Source organism: Lampris incognitus, chromosome 4 (assembly GCF_029633865.1).
Source record: "Lampris incognitus isolate fLamInc1 chromosome 4, fLamInc1.hap2, whole genome shotgun sequence".
Classification (NCBI taxonomy): domain Eukaryota; kingdom Metazoa; phylum Chordata; class Actinopteri; order Lampriformes; family Lampridae; genus Lampris; species Lampris incognitus.
Window position 1 is genome coordinate 32,287,998 of NC_079214.1, and position 24,480 is coordinate 32,312,477.

General features: G+C 42.9%; 1 protein-coding gene across 1 annotated transcript in view; it reads left to right on the forward strand.

The window, feature by feature from the left end:
- slc7a9 (solute carrier family 7 member 9) overlaps window positions 1-19,169 on the forward strand; it is a 37,555-nt gene extending 18,386 nt beyond the window's left edge. Inside the window, exons 4-12 of the mRNA XM_056279138.1 lie at window positions 13,306-13,431; window positions 13,558-13,657; window positions 13,857-13,901; window positions 14,623-14,746; window positions 16,156-16,259; window positions 16,580-16,676; window positions 17,051-17,200; window positions 18,269-18,443; window positions 18,859-19,169. Of these exons, the coding sequence (XP_056135113.1) occupies window positions 13,306-13,431; window positions 13,558-13,657; window positions 13,857-13,901; window positions 14,623-14,746; window positions 16,156-16,259; window positions 16,580-16,676; window positions 17,051-17,200; window positions 18,269-18,443; window positions 18,859-18,920 (983 nt within the window). The 3' untranslated portion in view covers window positions 18,921-19,169. The remainder of the gene's footprint in view (window positions 1-13,305; window positions 13,432-13,557; window positions 13,658-13,856; window positions 13,902-14,622; window positions 14,747-16,155; window positions 16,260-16,579; window positions 16,677-17,050; window positions 17,201-18,268; window positions 18,444-18,858) is intronic.
- Window positions 19,170-24,480: the final 5,311 nt, after the last annotated feature.

Consider the following 24,480-nt stretch of genomic DNA (forward strand, 5'->3'; position numbering starts at 1 on the left):
TGATATTTATGCGTGAAATGTGTCACTTATCAAGGAAAATGCGCCTCGCCGAGTAGGTGAGCTGGCTCGTCTGTGTCTGAATGTAATATAGTAAGCCTATGTTCCTTGGGCAATTGTACCCGGGCATAGCTCAGTTGGTAGAGCTCTCGCCTATGGATCGCAAGGTCGTGAGTTCGATCCCGGGTACCGCCAACTCAGCGTATGAGGAGTAGCACATTGTGCGAGAAGTGCTGGGAGCTGAGGATAGGTGTTGTGTTCCGTCCTCAGCAGTCCATCTCCCAGAGGTCTAGCGCATTGTACCAGGGATAGACTCCTGCGTAAGCTAGCTGATATCGACAATAGGCCAATTCCGACCCACTTTTTCTATGTTCCCTAGAAAGCCGTCGTTCCCATCATAACCACACCAGCTTATTGGGAAAAGCATCTGACAGATATTAGATAGAAACCATCTGCTCAGTAAGGCCCTTTAAGCATCATAATTGTAATGATAATAATAATAACATAATAATAATGACAATAATAATAATAATAATGATGATGATGATGATGATAATAATAATAATAACAATATAGCCTTATATTAGAAATGCTAAAAATTGGATAATTGAAATATTTATAATTATAAAGTAGGCTAATATAGCATGGTAATAACAATAAAATAATAACAATATCTGCCTGGTCTCTTAAGATTCTAAGATGCTGTATGCTACAGAAATAACGGGACATAGGCCTAGGCTAATGAATACGCCTTTTTGACAAAATATGAATGAAAGGCTAATCAACAACGCTAAAGCTGAATCACAAAACACATATTGCTCGAAAAATAATTTATAAATAGCCAAATGCACACATGATTTCGAGTTTGGAAATATTTAAAACTTGTCGTGGATGTGTGGTCATCTGCACGCAAGTTTCCTGGCGTTCTAAACCACATGATCAATATTCACCAATGTCTAAACCGCCCGCCAACTTGCAACAATTTGCAACAATCGGTTGTTATCGGCGATAACTCGTGGACTCACTATCATGTGCTTACTAGCCTACAAGAAGACAAACAATGGCGATAGTTATGGATGGTGATCGAGGGGGCAAAGTGTTGGTACATGAGAACTTCAGATATCAGAAGCACCGCACCAATCAAGAAACCATTAGATGGAGGTGCTGGAGGTGGAACTGTAGAGTGCCACTGATCACAAATAGATTTGAAGTGGAGGACGTGGATGCTAACATTATTGTGCACGATGTTGGGGAACACGTGCATCCCCCTGACGGAGAAATGGTGCACCGTTAGTCCATGGGCCAGAACCCAAAATGTCCTATTTCGGTACACTCAAGGTGGCAAAACTTACTTATAATTTTTGAAAGGATCCATGTCTGTAGATGATATTTTGGTATGATAACCATTCCTGAGTGGCAGCTGTATCACAGTTATCAGCTCATGAAGTTAACCACCCCCTAAAGTAAATTGCATTTTAGACGCTGGTGCATATCCTGGTTTAGCCTCATGGTCAGGACATTTTTCAATGTTCTATAATATTGTCTTTGGTATCATTTTAAAGGGGACCTTCTTAGCTTTCATTCAAGCCCTGTTGTGGATATTTCTCACAAATATAGAGGTCACTTGAGCTCTTCAACCCGTCAATAACACACATCTTTCTGCAATGTTCGCCTAAACTATATACTTTCTTTTAGCCCTGTGGCATCTAGGAATATCAGGGACACAAAACACAAAAACTGGAATACTCACAGGACTGTAAAGATTCAGGAAATGTATAATATACTCATACTATTTCATTGTGTGAGGTGATTTTGAACCTTAAATTAGAAGGGCATTATTACTAAGAAACTAACTAGACCAAAGCCAGTTAGTCCATGGGTCAGACCAGATATCGATATCACCCATGGTGACACAACTTCACTGGTGCCATTTTATTTGGTACACTAACAGAAGTAAAATAATACATGATAACCTTTCCAAATGAGCAGCTATTTCATTTTTCTTTCAGGAAACCTGTTTCTGTGCGTCTCACGATTTTGTATTTGCCCAGATTTTTACAAATATAGCATTTCAACACCCCTGGTACTGATTAGCCTAGCTTAAACTCTGGGACAGTTCTTAGTTGGCCAACAACCAAGGATAACCAGTACTGTGTACTTCCATTCATTGTGCTAAGCTAGGCTAACGTGCAGCCAGATAGCTTTCTACTAAACACATATAGAGGAAACTGGTATCTATCTTCTTGTCTCACTCTGGAGAAGATTGTAAGCTAATTTCCCATAATGTTAGCATGTTCTTTTAATGTATATGTTAATATGATTAGTTAAAGTGGCTACGAGGAACTTTCATCTTGTGTTGATTTTAGCGGCCTCATGTGGACAAAATACAGCTGTTGCATAGCAACTAGGTAATGTATCTATTTGTGGCTATGTAAGATAAATAATGGTAATATGACGCTGGTGAAGCAAAGTAAACTTTGTTTTAGTAGTGTTCATACACCTAAGTTACATGTATTTGTTTGTATGTGGCAGGTGAAAACTGACTGAATATGGCCACTGGTGAACAAGCAAGTTTTTACCCAATATCAAAGCGCCCACGGGTGGAGTGCATTATCCACTGTTCTGATGATACAGATAAGCTGGTTTCACTACAAAGTGTCGACTCATGGAGAACTCTGCTCAGGGCAGCTCAGATACGAAATCATGCACCAGTTTTGAAACTGGCAAAAGACATTCCTGAGGGACAGATTCCAGCAATCTACTACCACAGAAAGTGTCGCAGTATCTTCACTATGAAGCAAATTCTTGATGGCCTCCTTGCAAAAGAAAAGAAAAGTTGTGTCTCTGCTGAAGAGAAACAATCTAAGAGAGTAGCTCGACATGCTCCAAGTACATCTAGGACTTATGATGCAGAGTGCATATTTTGTCAGAAAAACAGCAAATATTCCAAGAGACAGAATACGAGAGAAGTACTGGTGCAGTGTCGAGAACTGCGAGCTGATGCAAAGATCAGGAGTGCAGCCACAAAGAAAAGGGACAGCAGAATCCTTGCCATTGTGAGTAGAGACCTTGTAGCAGCTGAAGGGCACTACCACAGGTCATGCTATAGACTTTACACCAAAGAAGAGGTTTCCAAAGGAGAGGTTGCCAGCAATGAAGATGATGATGCTGCAGCCCAGTATGAAGCTGCTGTGAATAAGGCATACAATGAGCTGTTCCTCTTCATCAGGATGGAGCTTTTTGGCAATCCTCAAGTGATGACAATGACTGATCTCTCTTCTAGACTGGTAGCTTCAATGAACTCCCAAGGCATTGCCCAAGTCAAGGAATCAACCAAGAAGCACATAAGGCGAAACCTGGAGAGTGAGTTTGCTGGAGCCTTGCAGATATTCCCTGATGAGAAAGGAAAATTCCTCCTCTATCCCGATAACTTGTCCATGAGGGAACTTGCCAAAGAAAATCAGTCTCTCAAAAGGGAGCTGCAGACCCTGAAAAGTGTCAGTGCACAAGATGTTATAGCCAAAGCAGCCATCAAATTGAGAGCAGACATTAAAAGTCAAGATGTTCCTCAAACCTGGCCGCCTGAAGTCAAACCAGAAGCAGAATGTCCTACCATTCCAGAGTCGCTCATTATCTTTCTGTACTCTCTACTCACAGGCTCAAATGATCCTGATCATACATCCCAGAGAGTGCAGTGCCTTCTGCAGTCATTTGGCCATGACATAGTATATGCAGTGACATGTGGAAATACCAAGCCTTCCAAGCACATTGTTCTGCCATTCAGTGTCAAATCGTTGACAGGAAATGTAGAGTTGATAAACATCCTCAACCGACTTGGTCACAGTGTGTCCTATTCACAGATGGAAGAGATCAACACTGCCCTGTGTCTCCAGAAACTCTCATCATCAGGAAGTGGCATTGCCCTTCCAGCTAACATCCATCCTGGCATATTCACAACTTTAGCCAGGGACAATATCGACCGTCTTGAAGAAACTGTCAGTGGTGAGGGAACATCTCACAGAGTCAATGGGATTGCTGTGCAAGCAAAGCCAGTCAACCCACTTCCTGTCCAACCCATGCCCAATGTTCCCAAAACAAAGAAGAGAAGCATTGATGGACCCCCACCAATGTTACCAACTTACAATGCTGGACAACGGGTAGGGCCACCACAAAGCAAAAAGTCAGATGCCGATACTGCAGCCAATACTAAGCTTGCCAGAGAGAAAAACCTTCTTTGGGTCCTAGCACGCATGTCACAACAAGAAGAACAGTCAGTCAGCAGCTGGACAGGCTTCAACATCCTGACTCGAGGAGAGATGACGGTCATCCCCGACAATATAGGCTATCTGCCTACCATCAATGCTCCAGCGACACAAATGTCTACTGTCAACGAGGTGCTTAACCAGTCACTGAGCATCATGCAGTGCTTAGGCCTGAGGAAGATTGTCTGTGTCTTTGACCAAGCCCTGTATGCGAAGGCTGTCGAGATCACATGGAAACACCATGACAAGTTCCATGATATCATCGTTGGGCTTGGGGTATTCCACACCATCTGCACACTGCTGGCAATAATAGGAAAGCGTTTCCAAGATGCTGGACTCAGAGACCTCTGCATTGAGTCTGGCATGATTGCAGAAGGCTCAATTGCTGGTGTTATGGATGGCCGCAAGTACAACAGGGCAGTGCGACTACACAAGCTCCTGTATGAGGCTCTCATGCGACTGACCTTGAATGGTTTCCTGTCCTGGTTGGAAGAAACTCACAGGAATGACATGGTTCACCTGAATGAGACACTGAAGACCATTGACAGCCTTGGGAAAGAAGTCTCACAACATGCTTTGAAGGAGGTCCTCGAGAACAGCTCTTGTACACGCATCATGGACCTATTTGAAGTCTACCGTGAGTTCCTTAGAGGTGGAAACGGCAGCCTCTCGAACTTCTGGATGTCCTATTTGGACATGGTTGAAATCTTGTTGGGGCTCATCCGAGCATCCAGAGAGGGAGACTGGATGCTACACTTGGCTAGCATTCGAGCAATGATCCCATGGTGCTTTGCTTATGACAGGATGAATTATGCACGCTACCTCCCCTACTACTACGCCCAGATGTCTGAGCTGCCCATCACACACCCAGATGTGTACACAGAATTCATGGAAGGAGGCTTCTCAGTCCAACTGGGCTCCACCAATCCCTTTGGCCGAATCCCTGTTGACCAAGCTGTAGAAGAAACGGTGAACAAAGACACCCAAACAGCTGGAGGGACAAAGGGATTCAGCTTGAAGCCAGGAGCTGTGACCAAATATTATCTCACAGCTGAGTATAGAAGCATGTACCTCAGACAGCTGAGAGACCTGACAGGTCAAGGCAGGTGCAAATGGTCTCATCCAGATCTACAGAGTCCAAGGATCAAGAGAGATGAAGCAGATGTCCAGTCTCTCATGGACCTTATGGAGAATAACTGGCTCAATCCTATGTCCCCTGATGAGATTGATTTGGTTAGCCTCTCCACTGGCAACATGGCTCCACCTGATGTGACCATAGATCTCTTCAGAGCTCTTGTGAAAGGAGAGGAGGCCTACCAAGCATTCCAGCAAACAAGGTTAGATTCAGACCCACCACCTGTGAAATTCCACGACAAGATGACCAAGCAAAGTCTGAAAACATTCTCCAATGTCAGCACAAAACAAGCTCATGGAAAGAAAGCACAGGATGTGGTTCTGAAGGCAGATAGAAACCTTTTCAGTCACATGATCCTGGTGGCTGAAAGCAGGAAGGTGAATCTGAAGGATGTCCTTGCCTACCCACTGGGCCCACTACCATGGGCACTGGCAAATGCTGATGGGTCCTTACGAAAAACAAACAAGGCTGCACTTGCCAGAGAGCTTGAAAAGAATGTATCTCCTGCAGAAGACATCCCAATCCCATCTACTTCCATCATTGATGGGATGAGCCTGGTCCAAAAAATGAATGGCAACAACAAAACCTTTGCACAGGTGGCAGAGTCAGCCTTGACCCAGGTCCTCCATGAGGGAGCACAGAGTGGGAGGATTGATGTTGTTTTTGATGTCTATCACCAGACTTCGATCAAAGATGCTGAACGACTGAACCGGGGTGGAGACATCACTCTCCAGTACAAGAATCTTGCAGGGGGACACCACGTCCAGCAGTGGAGAAAATTTCTGTGCAGTTCCTCCAACAAGACCAGTCTCATCAAGTTTCTGGTGGAAGAGTGGAAACTCCCACGATACAGAGCTATGCTGCATGGCAAGGTGTTGTACATGACCTGTGAGGAAACCTGCTACAAGTTGACAGAAGATGGGTGTGAGGAAGCAGCAGAACTGCACTCCACACATGAAGAAGCTGACACCCGTCTGCTCCTGCATACATTGCATGCAGCAAATGCGGGCTCAAAGTCAGTTATCATCACAGCTGAGGACACTGATGTCATGGTGCTTTGTCTTGGCTTCCAGAAGGACATCACCTGTCCCATCTACCAGAAGTGTGGGACTCAGAACCGCACACGGTTTGTCAACATCACCAAACTGGCAAGTTCACTTGGAGACAGCATCTGTGACAGCCTAATTGGCTTACATGCCTTCACAGGCTGCGACACTGTCAGTGCATTCGCTGGTCGAGGGAAGCTGAATGCCCTGAAGATAGTGAGAAAGCACACTTCCTGCCAAGAGACTTTTAGTCAACTGGGACAGACATGGAATGTGAGTGATGAGCTGTTCCAGAAAATTGAGCAGTTCACCTGTCGGATGTATGTTGCTAATAGCAGCACTGCTGAGGTGAACAAACTGCGTTACCAGCTCTTCTGCACCAAAAGGGGAGAGGTTGAGTCCAGCCAGCTGCCACCATGTAGAGACTGTCTCTTTATGCATGTTCAACGAGCCAACTATCAGGCAGCAATATGGAAGTGCTGTCTGCAGGCTAACCCTGTGGTGCCAAGCCCTACTGAGTATGGATGGACAGACGATGAAGGCAAGCTGGCCATTTACTGGATGCGCTCCCCACCTGCACCAGATGTGGTCTTGGAAATGCTAACATGCAAGTGTGTGCATTCATGCAAAATGCCAAGCTGCATGTGCCTGTCAAATGGACTTCCATGCACAGACATGTGCAGGTTACAGACCTGCAGTAACCAAAAACAGCAGGATGGTCCAGAACTGGACTTTGAACTTGGGGAGTCAGATGATGAGAGAAACGAGCAGTTTGATGAATGACAGTGTGATGATTCTGATGGTATTACTGTGGTAGTAGTCTATTGATGCACAGGATGTTGATTCTGGACTTGGTTACCCAGAGCTTGATAACAATAATGTAACCATATTCACATATACCCATTACCCTACCCATTACCATTACATATACCCACTAATGATATGGGATTACATGTATCATTGACTAAGTATATGTAAATGTCAATGTTGTTTAAAATATTAAAATAGTTCATTACCTCACTATGGTATTCCTTTTTATCATGTATTTTGATTGTGTATTTAAACAAATGTATAGAGACCAGTTTGTGACCTAACTGGCTTTGGTCTAGTTCTCATTTAAGGCTCACAATCACCTCACACAATGAAATAGTATGGGTATATTATACATTTTCTGAATCTTTACAGTCCTGTGAGTATTCCAGTTTTTGTGTTTTGTGTCCCTGATATTCCTAGATGCCACAGGGCTAAAAGAAAGTATATAGTTTAGGCGAAAATTGCAGAAAGATGTGTGTTATTGACGGGTTGAAGAGCTCAAGTGACCTCTATATTTGTGAGAAATATCCACAACAGGGCTTGAATGAAAGCTAAGAAGGTCCCCTTTAAAATGATACCAAAGACAATATTATAGAACATTGAAAAATGTCCTGACCATGAGGCTAAACCAGGATATGCACCAGCGTCTAAAATGCAATTTACTTTAGGGGGTGGTTAACTTCATGAGCTGATAACTGTGATACAGCTGCCACTCAGGAATGGTTATCATACCAAAATATCATCTACAGACATGGATCCTTTCAAAAATTATAAGTAAGTTTTGCCACCTTGAGTGTACCGAAATATCGTCTGGCCCATGGACTACGTGCAGAATTCCGACAGGGGGTGATTGCAGAAGTTGCGAGGGAGCCAACAGTCCCAATCAGAAGGATCTATAATGCGCAAAGGGTCCTGCAGCGTCGGCAACGTCAAATCCAGGGTGGCGGCGACAGACCACCACCACAAGGATTCCAGTCTGTAAGGACTGTTATGGCCAGAGCACGCGCAGCAGTCATGCCCCCGATTCCAGCTACACTTGAGGATGTCGTCATCGAAGGTGCATGGGCTGAAACATGGGACAGGGAACAGTTCCTGCTGCACCAAGACAACGAGTGGGCTATCGCTGTGTTTGCCACAGAGGCAAACATCAGGAAGCTGCGAGGCTGTGGAACCGTATATATGGGTGCAACGTTCAGAACGTGCCCCCACCCCTTCAGCCAAGTTTTTACAGTACTTGGAAACATGCATGGCTTCGTTATCCCTCTGGTGCATGCGCCGATGGGCCAGCGCACAATTGGGCACTACCGGCAGGTGCTCGATTGCGGAGCGAGGAGATGCTCCCCCAAGGCGGAAGCCCAAGTGGAGGAGGTTGGAGCCCGGCTCCTGCGGCTCAAGGGTCAACTGGATGCTGGTCACAGACATTTGGAATCATATTGGAGGGCTGTAAGCCACCACATTTTCAGATAGGCTGAGTAGAGGTTTTAGCCCCTCTTTGTTGAGTAGCCTAATGGACTAGGACTACTCATTTTGCTTTTTTGAAGAAGAAAAAAGCCTTAACGTTAGGCTAGTTAGGCCTTGGAGATTTTTGTTTTAGACCATGCCTTTTCTGGGGGGCTTCTGCCATAGACCAACCCTTTTTCAGCCAAGGTTTTACTAGAAGCATTTTGTTATTAATAGCCTATTATCAGTGTTACTATTGATAGTATTATGCCTGTAATTGTTATTTGTTATTAGGCCTCTTTTATAATTAGGCTATTATTATCATTATTATTATTATCATTATTATTATTATTATTATTAGGCTGTTATTATTATTATTTATTTATTATTATTATTTATCATTATTATTATTGATATTATTACTATTACTATTAATATTATTATTCTTATTAAAGAAGAACATCAAAGGATGTAAGGTAGCACTCATCAAATGAAAAAAAAAGACACAATTCTCTATTTTACCATTTCCTTGTTTGGCATCAGTCATTAACTTGGCCGGGTGGTCTTCTTCAGAAACCTTAATGACTGATGCCAAACAATAAAATGGTGAAATAGAGGACTGCCTCTGTTATTTTTTTACCATTTGGTGAGTGTTACCTTACATCCTTTGATGTTCGTCTTTGATTCATGTTTTTGGTTTAGCACCTCCACAAGCCTTTAGTTTTTTGAGAAGCACATATTATTATTATTAGGCAATTAGCCTATTGTGTAAGGTAGGCGGCCCCCGTTGAGGGATACTTTGTGCTGGTCCTAAATTCCAAGTCCTGGTCTAAGTTCTCTGCCTAAAAAGTTCATCATTAAAGTCTTTTTGAAAGAAAGTCTGCCAAGTGATTTAATATGGAAAACGAACTGCAAAGTAACAAGAAAGTGGCTGAAGTGTCCAGTGCTGTGCAAATTGAACTCTGAGCGAAGGTGGAAATGGCTAGGTTATACTGGTAGGTGGGCCTACTGCAAGACAAACTTGCGTTGATTGCCGACTGTCCATGCTGAGCCAGAGAGCCAACTAACTAGGCCTACTGCAGTAAATATTGGTAAGAAATAACAATAAAGCAAATTACAGCTTCCTCTAGGCCGAATTTGGATACACACTCAAGGTGGCCTGAGATATACAACAGCCAACAATGGTAATACGGCCTAATTTAATCAGCGGAGGAATAGATTGTCATAGCCTACAACTCAGCCATGACCCCAGTTTTTATTATTTTGGACCCGTTAAGGAAATAATTTGCAAAAAGGGTTCTAAGTTCCCCGGTTTGTTCCTCGATTGGCAATAGCGGGGAATATAGGACCCTTTATTTGGAAAAAGGTCCTATGTTCCCCTGGAAACAGCGGGGAATATAGGACCCTTTTTCCAAAAGAGGGTCCTATGTTCCCCGTTGTCTATTGCAACTGGGATTATAGGACCTTTTTAAGGGAAAACGGGGAATATGGGACCCTTTTTTTTTCGAAAGGGTCCTATGTTCGGAACATAGGACCCGGGGAATATAGGACCCGGGGACTATAGGCACGGCCCCGATCTGACAGCTGGCTACCACCAGATTGAACTCCATCCTGACTCCCGCTACATAACAACCTTCACAACACATGTGGGCCTGAGGCGCTACAAATGACTCAACTTTGGGATATCTTCAGCGGCAGAGATTTTCCAAAACACCATTAGAGAGACACTGTCTGACATCCCGGGTGTTCTGAACGTCAGTGATGACATGCTGGTGTATGGCACTAGTCAAGAAGAACATGACAAGAGCCTAGAGGCGGTCCTTACGCGTCTCAGTGAATGTAACCTCACACTCAATGCTGACAAATGTGACTTCAACAAGACCAAGGTGGAGTTTTTCGGATATGTATTCTCAGATCAAGGCATCTCAGTGGACCCCAAGAAGGTGGCTGCAGTCAAGGAGACCCCAGCCCCACGGAACCCAGGAGAGGTCAGAAGTTTCCTTGGCCTTGTCACATACTGTGGTCGTTTCATTCCAGGTCTAGCCACCCTGACACAGCCTCTCAGAGAGCTCACAAAGAAAGACCAGCTGTGGGAGTGGTCCCCAACCCACCAGACAGCTTTTGACAAACTCAAAAATGCACTGAGCAGCGACACAGTCATGGCCTATTTTGACCAATCGAAACACACAGAAGTTGTTGTGGACGCAAGCCCTGTAAGCCTAGGGGCTGTTCTTACCCAAACTGACTCTGATGGTACACTGCACACACTTGCCTATGCCAGCAAAACACTGTCACCTGCAGAACAGCGATACTCACAGACTGAGAGGGAGGCTTTAGCTATAATCTGGGGCTACCTTCATTTCCAGCTATATCTACTCGGATGCCCATTCACAGTGGTTACTGACCACAAGCCGCTGGTGCCCATGTTTAACAAGCCATCTTCCTCTCCCCCTCCCAGAATTGAATGCTGGCTACTAAAGCTACAGAACTTCAACTTCTCTGTGATCTACAAGGCAGGTGTTGGTAACCCAGCAGACTACTTCTCCAGACACCCAGTCCCCACACACGAGTCGAATAGCACACATGCCACCGAGCTGGCTGAAGCACACGTGCGTTTCATCATTGACCATGATGTTCCCCGCGCTATGACACTGCAGGAGATCCACACTGCCACACAGTCTGACCCATGCCTCCAGCGGGTCATAGCTGTGGCCAGAACAGGACAGTGGCACACTCTTCTGGAACAGACAGCAGACATGTCTCCAGCCCAAAAATCACTCCTCTGATGTTTTCATGCACAGAGGTCAGAGCTCATGGTGTCCACATCTGATCTCCTTCTCAGAGGTAACAAGCTGGTAATACCCTCATCCCTGCATAACCGAGTGATTGACATTGCTCACGAAGGCCACCAGGGGTTGGTAAAGACAAATAAACTTTTGAGGGAAAAAGTGTGGTTCCCTGGTATAGACCAAAAGACAGAAGACTGTGTCAAAACCTGTCTTGCTTGCCAAGCAGTGACAAACACAACACAATCTCACGCACCACTCCAGATGACTCCCCTTCCAGCTGCACCCTGGACTGAGGTGAGTGTGGATTTCTGCTCATTGCCAAATGGAGAGTACTTACTTGTAGTGATGGACGATTATTCAAGGTTCCCGGTGGTGGAGAAGGTGTCCACCACATCTGCAAAAGCTGTTATACCAAAGCTAGACAGCATGTTCTCATTATTTGGCATCCCAGAAGTTGTCAAGAGTGACAATGGTCCTCCTTTCAATTCTGAGGACTTCTCCAGGGTTGCTTCATACCTAGGTTTCCGCCACAGAAAGATAACCCCTTATTGGCCCCAAGCAAATGGGGAGGTTGAGCGCTTTATGAAAATGTTGAAAAAAACGATCCAGATTGCCACACTTGAATGCAAAAACACTCAACAAGCACTGCATCACTTCAACCCCACACAGCACCACTGGGAAACCACCTGCCACAGCCATCTTTAGCAGGCAGGTGCGCACAACACTACCCAATGTCCAAAACACAGTTCCAGACAAGTTCATGAGAGCCAGAGACACACAAGCAAAAGAGAAGATGAAAGGGCATCACGACAAACACTTCCGTCGCCCATCCCCTGCTCTGAAAGTGGGTGACCAAGTGCTGGTGAAAAGACTGCGACCAGAGAACAAATTCCAGTCCTTTTTCCATCCGGAGCTGTTTCAAGTCACTGCAGCAAAAGGAACAATGATCACTGCTCAATGGGGGCAGCAGGTGGTGACAAGAAATGCGTCACACTTCAAGCGAGTGTCCCCCACACTTGGTCCAACTGGTACACTGAGAGAGGACAACAGCACGCGGAGTGAGACTGACCCAAATGACTTTGTTTACAATGATGAACCCAACCCAACATCAGGCCCAGTGACCTCAGGCGCCCCTCGCTACCCAAGAAGGGTTGCCGTGAAGCGGCCAGAGTACCTTAATGATTTTGTGCCATAACATAACACCTTGGACTGTGTTGTAGTGGAGCATTAGTTTGGTTTTTGTATGCTATTAATAATAAAAAAAAGTTTATGTTGTGATACCTCTAGTGGGATTTGTTACAAAGAAACTTCAACCCCTATCCTATAGCAGGAATGTAATGTTTACTTTCTTGGGAATGTTGGAGGGATGTGATGTTCAGTATTAGGGGAATACACCTTTAAGGACAAAGGGAGCTATGGGATAGTAAACAGAGCAGCCACGGGAGCGGGGAGGTAGACGAGAGTCGGTTGGATTATGTGCACGTTATGCATGGAGCGAAATAAACATGCCGAAGTTCCACGGCTAATTCAGAAACAGTGTTATCGTCTGTGAGAGTGAAAAGAAGGTCATTACACCATCCAAACAAGTGATGCCAGATAAAATACATTGTGTTTGTAGCTGAAAACATAGCCCAACAAGTGCATACAGCAGAACTGCTATGATGGCTAGCTCTTTATATTAGTGCAAAGCAAAGGGGGACAAAGATGGAGAACAAAATGTTAGTGAAAATGTTTACATCTCAGTCTCATCAAAGATAAAACAGGTCTCAAGGTAACTGGATTGTGGCTGACATATTACTTCTGATCTTCTTGTGTTCCAACAGTGGCAATTGTTCTAGTGAACTGTTTAAGTGTCAAGTTGGCCAACTACGTCCAAAATGTGTTCACTGCGGCCAAACTTCTTATCATCCTTGTCATAGTGGGAGCTGGCATTGTTCTGCTAGCACAAGGTAGGCATGTGTCCCTCATGGATGCTTGGCAGGGAACAGATGATGCAGCATTTGCCTACTTTTACTCTTTGATGAAGGATTTCTGTTACATCATTACTATATGGATTGCTTTGTGTTTGTGTTCAGGAAAAACAGAAAATCTTTTGAACTCTTTTGAGGGGGGAACAACTACATTTGGGGCCATTGGGCTTGCATTCTACAATGGACTTTGGGCTTATGATGGCTGGTAACACGTGACCTCATCTATTCCATTACCTTGATATATGTTCTACTGCTGAATGCGTTGTCTTCCTAAAGCTTGTCTTCCCATAACTATCTTCCTGAATCTATATGTCCTCCTAAATCCTATAATGTCTTCTTCATATGAATGTCTTCCTAAATCCATGTCTTCTTCCTCTGTATAAATGTGTTCTTTGTTGTTGCAGGAATCAACTGAATTTTATCACAGAAGAGCTAAAAGACCCATACAGGTAAAGCAAACTAATTATAGTTTGTTTGGCATTTGCAAACATTTATTTATTGATTGTCTCAACTGATAAATATTATTACTCACAGACAAGGTGCATTATTTTCCCAACTTTTGTGGAAATTGGGACCATTGGTGACTAAACTGCAAAAAACTGTTACAGGCCAACAAATTAAACAAACATACCGATGACCCCTCAGACACATATGATCATCAGAACATTTTAAATGGGCTTGTTCTTAGCTGAAATGGTTTGAGTCTTGCTTTTGATTTTTGATAGAGATGTACACCCTCTGTATAAAGTCCTTCAATTTGGAGGGTACCAACAGCCCTGAAACACTGGCTCCCTGCCCTAAATACCATTTTTCTTTTAGCCAACTGCAAAACTACATCATAAAAAATTTAACCAGTGGAGTTTGTTCTTTCATAACTTTTTTTTCCCACATATGCACACATAGCTTAATGCATTTCTTCAGGTCAGAGCCCAGGTTTGATATACCTTCCATCCTCTAGTTTCCAATTCATGTGTAGCATACACCCTCATTCATGGTGGTGTCCATTTTCTAGGTCATAGTCAGACAGCCATACTGTGGTGTGGCCCTAATGAGTGAATCAAATATATATTTGATAAAACAATTTTCCAACAGTGAAGAATGAAAAATGTTTTTGGTGTTTTAAAACATACAATAATCTGTGTTCTTCTAACTTAAACTGATCTGTACTAGGAACATGCCATTGTCCATCCTCATTGGGATTCCACTGGTATCTGTGTGTTACGTGATGGTCAACGTTGCTTACTTCACTGTTATAACCACAACGGAACTGCTGCAGTCTCCAGCTGTTGCTGTGGTAAGAAGAGAAAAATAATAACAACAACAAAAAGAAGGCAGCCAAATACTCACATTAAACTTACACGTATGTATATTTCTATAAGTCTGCAGCTTGTCCAGAATGCCAGGGGTTTTGCTGGAGCAGAATCACAACATCATATCATCATAGTTTTACAGTACTTTGGTTAGCTGATGGTGTTAGCTTCAAGGCTAAGTTTGCACTGATAACTTTTAATATATGCATGGTCTGGTGCAAAGCTATATCACAAACCTTTAAACCTCAAACCCTTACACCTCTGGGCCCTAATGGCTATCTCAAAGTCTAGTTTGAAAACATGACTGACCCTTTTCCCAGTGAGAGTGTAGGCTTGCTAAATTAGTATTATCTTTTAAATAACCCCCTAAAGCTCACTTTTATAGACCTCCTCGGTAATTAAGAGTTCCCTTTTTTACTTGTCTTTGCCCTGCCTTTGGTTTTACTATTGTGTTTCCGCTTTTATGTTTATTGGTTTACTTTAACTGCTTTTTACTGATTGCTTTTTTTTTACATAAATTTCTGCAAAAATATGGTGCTCTTGTTTTAAGAGTTGCATCACACACACACGCACACGCACACGCACATGCACACACACACACACAAGTATATATATATATAGAGAGAGAGAGAGAGAGAGACAGAGAGACAGACAGACAGACAGACAGAGACAGAGACAGAGAGAGAGATATTGAAAGTTTTTATCAAAAACGTTCCTTGGCCTGTTGGTCACACTGATCTATAATCAGCTCTGGATTGATGATGATGTAAAATCTGTGAAGTCACCGTGACACCGTCTTGTTATTCCATACATCAGTGTTGTCGCAGCGGACTCTGATAATGGACGAACTTGGCCAGCAATTTGTTTCCTGCTCAGTAGACATTTATGCTGCCCATAATAACCCTATCATTGTGCTCAATACCATATGGCACTAATAGTGTTAAATCCAAAAAATATGCCGTTAACAATTATCCATGTAAAAAAGGATATTACAACCATAAACATATGACAAATGACTATTTCTTCTAACGTTAGTATTTTCTGTGTACAGATTTACCGCATCCTTTTTAAAATATAGTCTTGCAGCCATATGCTGTGCACCTCGTCATAGTGGCAAGCTGGCAGAAACCCCAGACACAATTCATTTTCTAAGGAAGACCAAGATGGTGTCGCAGTAGTTAATGACAGCCACCAATATATCACTATGCCATCAATCCAGAGCTTATTATAAATCTGTGGTGGGTCAGCGGTTGAGGTCTTGTTAGTAAATGGCTCTTTTCTCTTCTCGTTTCCTTTTCCTGTGTGTATGTTGCACTGCATCTCTTTAAAAGGCTCAGTAATCACTCACTCTACTGCCCTGTCTCTTCTGAGGGATGTTTTTGTGCTCCCATAGACCTTTGGCGACAGAGTCCTTCACCCTATGTCCTGGATCGTCCCACTTTTTGTGGTCTTCTCCACATTTGGCTCTGCTAATGGGAGTTGCTTCACTGCTGGCAGGTGAGGGAGGAAAAACATGCAGAGGATAAAAGATACAGAAACGAGAGGAGGAATTTGTGCCCGTGTGTGTGCGTGAGTGCGTACATGCGTGCGTGTGTTCATTCATGTGCATTGTAGATGACAAATAAGGCGATTTAAATTAGATTTGTGATTATTTGGAATGATGGTCTTAATAAAGCATTACTTACTCACATTCTTGTTTAAAGAGAGCGTGAAATAGATGGCGAGAGAGAGAAATAGAAAGCGAGCGATAGCCCCATGTTGGGTCTGTTTAGTCAGCAGACTGAAAAAAAACCCTGTTCATTTATTTCTTTTCACAGACTGACCTATGTGGCGGGAAGAGAGGGTCACACAGTGAAAATCTTGTCCTGCATCAGTCTGAGGCACCTTACCCCCTCCCCTGCCCTCATTTTCAATGTGAGTGCTGCATATTAGTAAAAATAAACTGTTTTCCTTCAACTGTCAATATTCCATGACAAAACTCGATTCTGTCTTGACTGGCCTATGAGTTTGGAAACTTGCTATTATCACAGTAGTTTCCAGATTACATGGTCATCAATAATAAAGTTATTTTTTAATAATGCAGAAGTGTGCTTTTTATCTCCTGCAACAGTGATATGAAATACACTGCCCGCTAGCAGAGGTGCAGGTTGACACCTTATTGAAGTTTCAACATGCAAGATAAAAAAATAAACCCATAATCCATAAATAATAACCCTCTCTTTTTTTCCTCAGGATATTTTCAACCTCTAATTTGTTGTTTACTTTCAGTTTCTCTGTCAATGTTCCAGGGAATTTTGGCTATTTTCTATATCATCCCAGCAGACATCAATACCCTTATCAACTACTTCAGCTTTGCCCAGTGGGTATTCTACGGTCTGACGGCCCTGGCTCTAATTGTTATGCGCTTTACCAGGAAGGAGCAACCAAGACCAGTCAAGGTAAAGCTGTATGATAGAGGAAAGTCAGTTTCCACGACACAATAAATTACAGTAACAACAACCATGTATGCAGAAGATCTGTGCAATATAGATATATTTTTTGGATTCACCCCCCCCCTCCTTTTTCTTCCAATTGTACTTGGCCAATTACGCCACTCTTCCAAGCCGTCTCGGTTGCTGCTCCACCCCCTCTGCTGATCTGGGGAGGGCTGCAGACTACCACATGCTTCCTCCGATACATGTGGAGTCACCAGTCGCTTCTTTTCACCTGACAGTGAGGAGTTTCAACAGGGGGACGTAGCGCGTGGGAGGATCACACTATTCCCCCCAGTTCGCCCTCCGCCCCCGTACAGGCACCCCGACCAACCAGATGAGGCGCTAGTGCAGCGACCAGGACACATACCCACATCTGGCTTCCCACCTGCAGACACGGCCAATTGTGTCTGTAGGGACACCCAACCAAACCGGAGGTAACACTGGGATTTGAACCAGCCATCCCCGTGTTGGTAGGCAACGGAATAGACCACCACACCACCTGGATGCCTAGAGCTGTGCAATATTTGTGTGTGAGCTGGGGTCAAGCAAATGGAGGCAAAGCTGGGAAATGGAAAATACTATGTCTTTGTGATTTCTGAGGACATGGACTTTGACTTCAACATCCATACTGGTATTGTGGTACTAGTGGCAACTATTGGTAGACAGCTGGACAGTATACTAAGAAAATTACACACCGGGCACTTGACTCTTCAAATCATTGCATGATCACATACAAACTTTTAGACAGTGCAAGTGTCAACTCATCAAACAATGCATCTCTGCCTAAATAGCGATACAGCTGCAACACTGTCACCATGAGTCAGGCTTACTCCTCTTTTTACTGTGTCAGAAGTCAATAACTCCCCCAACCTTTCATCAGCCCTTTATAAACACTGCAAACTTTTCCCTGTGGGTCCTCATTGCAGTTACAGTGCAGCAACACTGCTGAAAAGTGAAAAAAGAAAAAAAGTCCTCTCTCTTATAGAACTGACATCTACATAACATTAAATGTATTTGCATGTTCCCCAACAGGTGCCAATAGTCCTCGCTTTCCTAATGGTGGTAGTGTCCTGCTACTTGGTCCTAGCCCCTATCATTGATAAGCCAGATTTGGAGTACCTCTATTGCACCATCTTCATCTTCAGCGGGCTCCTACTTTATTACCCTTTTGTCTACCACAAGGTCAGCTGGGCACAGAAATTCATGAGTAAGTGGTTGGATGGTAATTTTTTTTCTGTGATAGCGAGACTCAGCTAGGTAATTTGCAGATAATGTAGTCATCTTTTAAGTACATTTGCAATACCAGGTGTGTAACATTTCATGCATAAAGAAGTTTTTATTAGCCTCAGGGGCTTTGTGTAGATTCTAGTGGATTCATATCATTAATTTTGTAGAGCAGCTACAGCTGTAGGCACAAAAGGCCACATTTCAGCAGGTCAATAAAGTTAATCAAAGAGTCAAAGATATCGACAATGCCAGATGGAGTCTGGCTATACTTGAGCTAAGAACGTGTCCGCATTTCTGTTCCAGTTTCATTTTACACTTTGAATAAATTGAGTAGAAGGGGAACTGATCCCAGCTGTGCTGATACTGAGCTGTCTTTTGACCTCCGCCCCCTCCAGGTCCCATTACCATGCACCTCCAGCTGCTGATGGAAGTGGTCCCCCCGGAGAAAATCAAATGATGACATAGAGAATCAACTTCCTGGGACAGAAATAAAATACAAAAATCAACTGGAATAATGTGCTGCGGCAGTTTCCATAGCCTGGGGTTTGTTAACGACGGTTTGAGAACTTGGTACCCAAGTTAAGCCGGCTATTCATTTCTGTGGGATCCCCCGCACCACACACTGTAAGTCTTATTTTTTATGAACCTGTGGTCAAACATGAGAAATGAAGTTTCCTTGCTTCTTGTAATCTGGAGACATTTACAGGAATCCCCCTCCTGTTGTCAAAATTGACTGTATTTGAAATGACAGGCAGGCAGAGGGGGACCTGTGGGTGTGTTCCTTGCTTGATGTTGCACTTCGCCCTTTATATAAAGGAGTAGTGTGATTGTTGTAATCTAGTTTGTAGATAGTTTTTTAAAGCCTAATCATGATGAAATACTTGTAAAGCTATCAATTACGTGTTAAAGCTATGGACCTGACATTTTACATGCAAATAAATGCTCTTTTTTGATACTCTCTATCACTGGCTTATTTAAAACAGTAACTAATATATGAATATCCATGTCATGAAAGCTTTTTTTTTTTGGACCCCCCCCCCCCCCTTATGCCCAATTGATCTGGCCAATTACCCCACTCTTCCAGTCGCTACTCCACCAACTCTGCTGATCCGGGGGAGGGCTGCAGACGACCACATGCCTCCTCCAATACATGTGGAGTCGTCAGCCGCTTCTTTTCAACTGACAGTGAAGAGTTTCACCAGGGGGACATAATGCATGGGAGGATCAAGTTATTCCCCCCAGTCCCCCCTCCCCCTCGAACAGCCCCCCCGACTGACCAGAGGAAGCTCTAGTGCAGTGAACAGGATACATACCCACATTCGGCTTCCCATCCGCAGACACAGCCAATTGTGTCTGTAGGGATGCCCAACCAAGCCAGAGGTAACATAGGGATTTGAACCAGCAAGCCCTGTGTTGATAGGCAACGGAATAGACTGCTACGTTACCCAGGTGTCCCCATCATGGTCCATCATGAAAGCTTTTGTAGTTGGCCATGTCAGCGACTACTGTCTGGAAATGACTTTTCTTTCTGAAAAAAAAAATGATACGGTGCAGACCATTTTACATCTTTGCAAAGAAGATCACCTCCGACCCCTCACATCCTGCTCATCACCTCTTCCAGCTCCTTCCCTCAGGGAGGCGCTAAAGGTCACTGTCAACTAAGACTAAACACTTCGTAAACAGTTTTTTTCCCCCTAGCCATAAGGACTCTGAATTCCTCCCTATAGTCCCCTGCTCACACACCATTGGCATAAATACCACCATTCACCTAAATATTATGCATGATATGTTTATTTCTGTTATTGTGTAACTGTATTGTTTGTGATAATATGTGGAGTGTCTGTTGTTGTCCATGTATGTATTGTACTGCAGAGTGTAAAGTGTACCAAAAATAAATTCCACTGGCCTTGGTCGTGTGGCTAATAAAATATTCAATCTATCTATCTATCTGTCTGTCTGTCTGTCTGTCTGTCTGTCTGTCTGTCTGTCTGTCTGTCTGTCTGTCTGTCTGTCTGTCTGTCTGTCTGTCTGTCTGTCTGTCTGTCTATCTATCTATCTATCTATCTATCTATCTATCTATCTATCTATCTATCTATCTATCTATCTATCTATCTATCTATCTATCTATCTATCTATCTATCTATCTATCTATCTATCGCAGCCGGCTGCAGAGGAATAAGGCAGAGTAGCATGAGTGTGAAGAAGAACGTAAGCTGTTGTGGCATGCTAGCATATGTGGCATATCAAGGTCATAGAAGACCATTGCCAACATGTACTACAACATCAGCAACAGGTTCAACTGTATTTTTTGTTCTGTGGCGGAAAGGATGTTGACACAACAACACTGACAACCGTTTCATTGCTGTTTCAAGTAATTCTCTGGGATTTGTTGAGGTCATACATCAATGCAATTAGCAGTATGATCATAGTAAGCTAAATAAAAATGAAAATCTTCAGGATTGTAGGCCAAATTTGAGGGGGGGTTTTTATATGCAAAAACTTTGATGCATTTGAAAATAAAATGTTTTCAAAACAAGGTCAGTATTGGGGTAACAAGGGGGGACTACACTTCTGTTAGGGACTTTAATGCAGCTCTGAACCATTGAAATGAAACACAAAATTGCAGCTATCGAAGCATTCCCTGGCACAATGCTGTCCATCTATCTATAAAGGACCTGCAAATACTCCTTGTCGTTATTTATCACTGGTTAACTTTGTAGCCCTAAATCAACGTTAGAGTAACAGATTTAGAAACAAAAACCCTTCATGAAAGCACACAGCTAACTACGCTTGGACGACAGCATGCAGAGAAGCATTTTTCTTTTGTTTATTATGGATGTCTGAGGAATTTCACACATTCACAAAAAGTCCGCAGCCATGCAACCTTGACTCCCCTTCTTGTTTGGCTTTGGACTCTAACCCATTTGCATGGTGTCACATGACAGCTGTTAAAGCTATTAATCTTGGTGAGGAGGGATTTGAAATGGGACATTGTGAACATTCTGTGGGTTAAGTGTGGAACAAGAGTTATCAGTTTGGTCCTCTTCTTATTAGTGCTGAGCTTTATAACCTTCAGGAGAAATGATTCATACGTTGAACACAAGCACATTATTTGGACTCGACAACTGTTTGTGCCCTTATGAGGGCTGAGTGCATGAATGCTCTTTACCAGGGTTGTATAAACTTTGTTCAGCTAAACTGTTGCCAAGTGTGGATTGGAGTATTTAATTATGCATGATGCTGTTGTTGAGATATTAGTATACAGTATGTATGTGTTTTACGTTTTTGGTTTTTGCATGGACAATAGGTACATATGGTCAGGCATACATGTATGCATGTTTATATGCAAGGGATGTGTGTGTGCATGTGTGTGTGTGTGTGTGAGAGAGAGAGAGAGAGAGAGAGAGAGAGAGAGAGAGAGAGAGAGAGAGAGAGAGAGAGAGAGAGAGAGAGAGAGAGAGAGAGAGAGAGAGAGAGAGAGAGAGAGAGAGAGAGAGAGAGAGAGAATTTGGAATTTAAAAAAGGTCTTTATTGAACAGGAAAACAAAATGTAACAATGACAAATATTAACAAAGTCACTCCTTCACATTAATACAGCCAACAAAAAGTTAATCTTCCATCACAGAACTCCAGGTCAATTCAGAGAGAGAGAGAGAGAGAGAGAGAAAGAGAGAGAGAGAGAGAGAGAGAGAGAGAGAGAGAGAGAGAGAGAGAGAGAGAGAGAGAGAGAGAGAGAGAGAGAGAGAGAGAGAGAGAGAGAGCGAGAGAGAGAGAGAGAGAGAGAGAGAGAGAAAGAGCAAATGAGAGAGAAAAATAGAGAGAGATAGTATTGTGCATGCATGTGTTTGTATGGATGTGTTTGTATTTTGATTTTTTGATTTTGATATACTTTATTAATCCCCATGGGGAAATTATGCTCTGCATTTAACTCATCCTAGCTGTGTAACTAGGAGAAGTGGGCAGCTGCCATGCAGTACCTGGGGACCAAGTTCAGTTCATCTTGCCATGCCTTGGTCAGGCGTACAGAAGGAGTATTAACCCTAACATGCATGTCTTTTTTATGGTGGGGGAAACCGGAGCACCTGGAGAAAACCCACCACACACGGGGAGCTCATGCAAACTCCACACAGAGGATGATCTGGGATGACCCCCAAGGTTGGACAACCACAGGGTTTGAACTCAGGACCTTCTTGCTGTGAAGTGACAGTGCTAACCACTGGGCTACTGTGCCGCCCAACATGGATGTGTTTGTATGGATGTATGTACTTGTGTTTATGTGAATGTGGTGCATGTGGGATATATATTATGGTGTGGAGAGAGACCTGCATGAGCAGTCCCGAGGAATGTACTACTATGTATGCCACTCATGGTAAACACAGACTCACAGACTATGGAGAGTGTGGTCCTTTGTTCCTTTGTTTTGTAGCAAGGGATATACTTTGTTACGCAAACATTTTAAATAATGTTTCTTGCTTTTAAAGTGAATCTCCTGGTCCTTGATAACAAACAGAACAGTTAGTAATGACATACTTAGATAAAAAGGTTTTAGCTGAACAAATTGTATCATAAAAGTTTAATTTCTGTGTCCTGAAGGTATCAAGGTGAAAGAAAACAGTTGATAAATCTCACAATTGCATTGTTTGTAACAAAAGATTTTTATCGCTGACTCAATCTGTAAAGCTACAATACACAGCAAAGAGGTTCCTTACTGGTGTCTGTTTAGAAAAACTGTATGGTTCTGTTTTTCACTTTAAGATGTTTGCATGTAATTACAGACCACCTACAAAGATTGGTTACACTGCAGGAGCATGCAAAGACTATTATTATTACTTCTGCACTTTTAACTGTTATTATGTTATATTATTTTCATTCTTCTTTCAAGTTGTTAGCAGCAGCAAAGGAAGTATTAGTATCAGCATCTAATCATAATCATGATAATCATGAAGACTTCTATAAAATGTGTGAGCATTTTAACACAGGTGGGAGACGAGGTGGGTGAATAAAATTAATGAAAAATAATTTTCTGGGATTATGTGCTTTAAACCAAGAATTTAGATTCTCAGTAGTTTAGAGAAAAAAATGGATACAAATGGCTGAGGCTGAAAACATGTTTGGTGTTTGCCGCCCTCTAGTAAGAGATAATCTTTTAGAATTGACGTCGGGGTTTCCAACTCTGTGGGCCAAGGCCATGTATGTTTTCCTCACGTATTGAAAGGCAACAACAAATTAACAAGTGAAAATATGGTTCATTGTGACGTTCTGCAACTACGCCCCAACCGACCGGAGGAGGCGCTAGTGTAGCGACCAGGACACACCCATATCCAGCTTCCCACCCACAGACACGGCCAATTGTGTCTGTAGGGACGCCCATCCAAACCGGAGGGAACATGGGGATTCGAACCGGCGAGCCCGGTGTTGGTAGGTAGACTGCTATACCATCCGGCTGCCCGAAGGATACTTTTACAAATGTGCTTATTCAGGATTCGTGGTGTGAATTTATTATTTATTAATCTCGTTTACAATTTATTTATTTATTATTAATTAGTTTGATTATTATATTTTGTTTGATTTTACTGATTTTATTTTCCTCACATGCAGCTCCTTTTACTTTGAAATTTCCTTCTAAATTGTTTTTTTATCATTGTTTATCTACCATTTTTTTCTTTGTCTTGTATAACACTTTGTAACTTTGATTTGAAAAAGTGCTATATAAATAAATACTTAACAATACTATTATTATTATTATTATTATTATGTGCCACGGAGGCAGCATGACTGCTATATTGCACATTTTGTTAAGTAAACTTGTGATTTAATGTGAGGACTAAATAAATATTGACCAATAGAGATAGCACTGCTACCCACCATAAAAGTACATGATACAAATAAATAATGATATGTGAAGTAATTCTTTCATTGCCCTTACCTGCGAAATCCAATTCAGGGGCACACAGGACCTGGAGCCTATCCCAACATGCACTGGATGGAAGGTAGAAAGACACCATGGATAGTTGGCT